Source organism: Panulirus ornatus, chromosome 64 (genome assembly GCF_036320965.1).
Source record: "Panulirus ornatus isolate Po-2019 chromosome 64, ASM3632096v1, whole genome shotgun sequence".
Taxonomy (NCBI): domain Eukaryota; kingdom Metazoa; phylum Arthropoda; class Malacostraca; order Decapoda; family Palinuridae; genus Panulirus; species Panulirus ornatus.
Genome location: NC_092287.1, coordinates 12990015 through 12996558, shown reverse-complemented (window position 1 = coordinate 12996558; position 6544 = coordinate 12990015). Strand labels below are relative to the sequence as shown.

The 6544-nt window shown below is 48.5% G+C and overlaps 1 protein-coding gene across 1 annotated transcript; it reads left to right on the top strand.

The window, feature by feature from the left end:
- The first annotated feature begins 2326 nt into the window (after positions 1 to 2326).
- Positions 2327 to 2647, top strand: LOC139746243 (uncharacterized). Its single transcript, XM_071657249.1, has one exon. It carries the CDS (start codon positions 2327 to 2329, stop codon positions 2645 to 2647), a length of 321 nt encoding a protein of 106 aa, XP_071513350.1.
- Positions 2648 to 6544: the final 3897 nt, after the last annotated feature.

Genomic DNA, 6544 nt, shown 5'->3' with positions numbered 1-6544 from the left:
TGGCAGCGGATGGAACCATGGAAGCGGAAGTGGATCATAGGATGTGGGAGGGGGCGAAAATTCTGGGAGCCTTGAAGAATGTGTGGAAGTCGAGAACATTATCTCGGAAAGCAAAAATGAGTATGTTTGAAGGAATAGTGGTTCCAACAATGTTGTATGGTTGCGAGGCGTGGGCTATGGATAGAGTGGTGCGCAGGAGGATGGATGTGCTGAAAATGAGATGTTTGAGGACAATGTGTGGTGTGAGGTGGTTTGATCGAGTAAGTAACGTAAGGGTAAGAGAGATGTGTGGAAATAAAAAGAGCGTGGTTGAGAGAGCAGAAGAGGGTGTTTTGAAATGGTTTGGGCACATGGAGAGAATGAGTGAGGAAAGATTGACCAAGAGGATATATGTGTCGGAGGTGGAGGGAACGAGGAGAAGAGGGAGACCAAATTGGAGGTGGAAAGATGGAGTGAAAAAGATTATGTGTGATCGGGGCCTGAACATGCAGGAGGGTGAAAGGAGGGCAAGGAATAGAGTGAATTGGAGCGATGTGGTATACCGGGGTTGACGTGCTGTCAGTGGATTGAATCAGGGCATTTGAAGCGTCTGGGGTAAACCATGGAAAGCTGTGTAGGTATGTATATTTGCGTGTATACATGTGTATGGGGGTGGGTTGGGCCATTTTTTTCGTCTGTTTCCTTGCGCTACCTCGCAAACGCGGGAGACAGCGACAAAGCAAAAAAAAAGAAAATATATGTATATATATATATATATATATATATATATATATATATATATATATATATATATATATATATATATATATATTTTTTTTTTTTTTTTTTTTTTTTCATACTGTTCGCTATTTCCCGCGATAGCTAGGTAGCGTTAAGAACAGAGGACTGGGCCTTTGAGGGAATATCCTCATCTGGACCTCTTCTCTGTTCCTTCTTTTGGAAAAAAAAAAAAAAAAAAAAAAAAAATGTATATATATATAAATATATAGGGGGATAGGGGAGAAAGAATACTTCCCACGTATTCCCTGCGTGTCGTACAAGGCGACTAAAAAGGGAGGGAGCAGGGGGCTGGAAATCCTCCCCTCTTTTTTTTTTTTTTTAATTTTCCAAATGAAGGAACAGAGAAGGGGGCCAGGTGAGGATATTCCCTCAGAGGCCCAGTTCTCTGTTCTTAACGCTACCTTGCTAAAAGGTAGATTTACACTTACGCACTTTTGTGTTACGGCCTGGTACGGCGTGGGCCGCACTAAAGACGCCAGCGAGGTGGCGCGGTGAGAGGCAAAATGACCGTTATTGGGCGGCGTCCCTTGTTTTCGTGCGGTGTGTTACGGCGTGTTGTTGCGGTAATGTTGCGGTGTCTTGCGCAGTGTCACGGCGGTAGCGCGGTGTTTGCGGCTTTTGATGGCGCGGTTTCATACGGCATTGCACGGCCTCTTGCGGGTGGTTGCGGTGTGTCGCGGGTAGCTTGCGGTGATGTTGCGGGTAGCTTGCGGTGTTGTTGCGGAGTGAGCGCACATGTGCACGAGACACGACGTGGAACGATGCATGATTGTTGCACATGCACCGTTCCAAACCGTGTCGGATATGAACCAAGGGTATATATAGAGGTCTGGCAAGCACATGCCTCATTCTTTTGCCAGCCAGCATACAGTATGGACATCCAGAGCCTATCACCCCAGGAGACCCAGAGAATTTTGGCAGCTGTACTCTGTATTTGTGCAGTCCAGGTCGTCTACGAGTGGACAGGAAGAAGACGTACTGCAGTGCCACACCCACTAGAACGATTGCGAAGGAAAGACGGCAGGGCAGGGCGGTTATGGAGTCGGGAGTGGCTGACACGGCGACAATTATATGGAAACTACGACCAGCTGCTACAAGAATTGAACAAAGAGGACCCCGAAGGACACAAGAATTTCCTACGCATCTACCCAGAATTGTTCCAGGAGATGGTTGAGAGGCTGACGCCCATTTTGAAGAAGGAGGACACTAGAATGCGGAATGCACAAGAGGTGGGACTTAAGTTGGCGGTCACCCTGGCAACTGGGAACGACTATCCAAGTCTCCAATACAGCTTCAGAGTCTCCAAGGCTTCCATATGCCGGTTTATCCCGATAGTCTGCGATGCCATTATCGACAGCTACAAACCAGAAGTGATGAAGTGCCCCAAGGCACCAGAAGAATAGAAGAACGTAGCACAACGATTCGCCTCAAAGTGGAACTACTTCAATTGTGTGGGAGCCCTGGATGGGAAGCACGTCGCAATCAAGAAACCCAGAGGTGGAGGCTCACTGTACTTCAATTACAAAACTTTCACAGCATCGTCCTCATGGCCCTCTCCGATGCAAATTACAAGTTCTTGTACATCGACGTCGGTGCAGAAGGAGGCGCTGGGGATGGAGGTACCTGGCAGATGTGCACCCTGGCCAGGGCCATTAATAACAACCGTGCACACTTCTCTCATGACACAACTCTGCCCAACGACGACGAACCCATCCCATACCACATAGTCGCCGACGATGCCTTCGCTCTCAAGACGTGGATGATGAAACCCTACTCCCACCAATCACAAGATCCCACCGAACGACTACACAGCTACAGACTATCTCGCGCTCGTCGTGTGGTGGAAAACGCATTCGGGCTGCGATGAGATGGCCAATCTTCGGAAGGACGATGCAACAAGATGTCCCTGTTTGCAAGAAGCTAACGATGTGTGCATGTGTCATGCATAACCTGACACTGCAACACTACCCAATTGCTCGCACCGTTGTCGACCATGAGGACCAACAACATGATGTCGTCCCTGGTACTTGGAGGGAGGAGTCACTGAACCTCATGGTACAACTCATGGCAACAAGGGGACCGAACTACACACGGCGAGCGAAGGCAGTCAGAGATTACCTGGCCCAGTATTACTCATCGGATGCAGGCGCAGTGGAATGGAAAGAGCGAATGGTGTTTCCTCGAGGACGACCTCCTCCTGACAACTAGAGGACACACACACAAATATATATAACCAAACCCAACCAGTGAATATACATAATTGTAAATAAAGTTCATGATGTACTTAACATTGTTTGATACTCCCATATTTGTGTATTGTCTGATAGCCATATTAATGTGATAGAGATTATTTGATGGATGATTGGGACTTATATGAAATGGTGTTGGAAGATATTGAACTGAAACTTAACAGGAATGAGAAAGAAACATGAAAAGCATATTGGCCATAACATAAATACAGTATTTAAAGTTCATATTCTGACGCCAAATACCCCTCGATGGTTGGTGCACTTATAATAAACTAAAAATACATGAGAAGCATATTGGGAAGAACATATAAAAGTTTTAAATAATTAAAGTTCACACTCTGGCGCCAAATTCCTCTTGATGGTTGGTGCGTGAATCCACATACTTAATAAAGTTCAGTGATACAATGTCTAGGATTTTAAAGTACTATTGTCTAACATGATATATTTGCATATAGGGAGAAGATAAAGTCAGTGGACTTGTAATTGAGTTGTACCTACTCGGTTGGAGTAGGAGATGAACGACACAGGTACGTGGTCACAAACAGGTCAAGCCGACATGCTGAGATGTGACTACACACAGGACACCGCGGCTCCAGTGAACCAACAATAGAGAGATTAGCGGCTGAATACCATACAGGTCTCAAACAGGTCGAGCTGACATTGTGAGATGTGACTACACACAGGACACCTCGGCTACAGTGAACCAACTAACGAGAGATTAGGGAGTTTACATGGATTTCATATATGGTGTTGTGATGGTGTAGGAATCGGTTGGGGAGCTAAAGCCACTGGTTCCGTCTGCGTCCCTTTGGGTGTTTGATTTTGCGGCAAGTTTATGGCATACCCCGAGCCAAAGCTGCTTTCTCCGTGGCATTTTCTTCTTTGGGGCCCGCCAATTTGTGAGTCGTAGTGATGACTGTGTTGAAGAAGGGCTGCTGGTATTCTTCTGGCACGAACTCGAGGTGTTCTCTGATGTATTGGACGAAGACGTTGATGGTACGCTGTTTCTTGCTTTGCCCTTCAGGTATCAGTTGGTTCATTCGATCCGTAATTCTGCTGAGTTGCGAGTGGACTGCTTCTTCAGCCGAATCAGGTGTGCCAACACGTCGCTCCCCTCTCTCGGTCCTCCTCTGCTTCAGCAGCCGCTTCCTCCGCTGAATCGAAGTTACAGAGAGGCCCGACATGTCACCACTGGATGATTCTCCTCCGCCTATTTCCATTGTTGGTGTGGCGACGTCAGGTGCAGGTGAGAACCGCTCGCTTGGTATTGTCGGTTCGTGGGTGATGTGACCATCCAGGAATCCCCACATTGGCATAACTTCATCCTCCCGTGTTGTCCGTTGTCGTGCTGCCGCCCCGCTCTTGTTCTCCTTCTTCTCTATTTTTCCGAAGTCGGTTCGCCGTGCCTCGAAATACTTGCGTACTTGCTGGAAGGTGCAATTTTCGAATTCCCGTGCCAGTTCCCTCCATAGTACTTCCTTCGCCCTTGGATTCGACCATGCTTGTCCCGCTTGTCGTATAAAGTAGGGTGCTCCTTGAATTCGGCGATCTGCTCCTTCTGCTCTGGTGTGAACTTGTAGTCTGAAATTTCCTTCTTGCTGGGGCGGTATCGTTTCTTGGGCTGCACGATACCACTCAGGCCTGCGATGTCCTGGTACTCGATGTTGGATAGGCTGACCTCAGGGGGCAGCTCTTCCACGGGTTCAGACCTCTCCTCCGGTTCTGCAGGCTGGGTGTCCTGGGTGGCCTGGGACTCCTAGCTTGCCTGGGACCCCTGGGTAGGCATAGGGGTGGTCTTCCTACGAGGCATCTGGGTGGTAAAGTGGAGCGAGAGTGGCTGGTAAAGTGTGTCGTCTGGCTGTCAGAGCGCGAATGATGCCCCGTTTTCAGTCCGGACCCTTTTGTACACCTCCCCAGGCGGCACGCGGCAACTTTCCCCACAATCCCCTAGGAAGGCGCCGCACGGACCCCGCACGGACCCCGCACGCACGCCGCATGCCCCGCAAGATGTATGAATCATGTATGAAGACGTTGTAACACTCTCGCACGGGCGCCGCAAGACGCCATACCAGCACGCCGTAACACTCCCGTACGGATAGCATGAAGCCGCTCAAGGCCGTACGTGGCACGGTGTGGCGCGGAACCGTGCGGACCCGGGCGGTTTCTTGCGGGGTTTGTTTAGGCGCCGCGCCACGCCGCTTACGGTTTCGTGCGGCGTCATCAAGCCGCACGGTACCGCTCGAAAATTTGAAATGTTTTAAAATCTGAGCGACGCCGTACGGATTTGGCGCGCCGCAACAGATGCCGCCAGTGTCATGGGCACGCTTTGCTGCGACTTTAGGGCGACATTGGTGCGGCCCACGCCGTACCAGGCCGTACCAGGCAAGTATGAAGTCTGTTGGGGATGAGAGAGCTTGGGAAGTGAGTCAGTTGTTGTTCGCTGATGATACAGCGCTGGTGGCTGATTCATGTGAGAAACTGCAGAGGCTGGTGACTGAGTTTGGTAAATTGTGTGAAAGAAGAAAGTTAAGGGTAAATGTGAATAAGAGCAAGGTTATTAGGTACAGTAGGGTTGAGGGTCAAGTCAATTAGGAGGTAAGTTTGAATGGAGAAAAACTGGAGGAAGTAAAGTGTTTTAGATATCTGGGAGTGGATCTGGCAGCGGATGGAACCATGGAAGCGGAAGTGGATCATAGGGTGGGGGAGGGGGCGAAAATCCTGGGAGCCTTCAAAAGTGTGTGGAAGTCGAGAATATTATCTCGGAAAGCAAAAGTGGGTATGTTTGAAGGAATAGTGGCTCCAACAATGTTGTATGGTTGCGAGGCGTGGGCTATGGATAGAGTTGTGCGCAGGAGGATGGATGTGCTGGAAATGAGATGTTTGAGGACAATGTGTGGTGTGAGGTGGTTTGATCGAGTAAGTAACGTAAGGGTAAGAGAGATGTGTGGAAATAAAATGAGCGTGGTTGAGAGAGCAGAAGAGGGTGTTTTGAAATGGTTTGGTCACATGTAGAAAATGAGTGGGGAAAGATTGACCAAGAGGATATATGTGTCGGAGGTGGAGGGAACGAGGAGAAGTGGGAGACCAAATTGGAGGTGGAAAGATGGAGTGAAAAAGATTATGTGTGATCGGGGCCTGAACATGCAGGAGGGTGAAAGGAGGGCAAGTAATAGAGTGAATTGGATCGATGTGGTATACCGGGGTTGACGTGCTGTATATATATATATATATATATATATATATATATATATATATATATATATATATATATATATATATATATATATATATATATATATATGCAGTCTGCTGCCCTGCGCTCTCCCCACACAGACACGCACTCAACATCAACACACTTTACGTCCAATGGTCCTGCTCGACTTCCTCAGCGAAGCAGGACTTTCCGGTATCTTCCCTCTACCGAGGTGTAGGGTTGAATGACTTCTTGTCCTGATTGCTCGAGTAGATGACCCGGACAACCTCCTCTCCAAGGCAACCTTAGCGTGGGACCACCC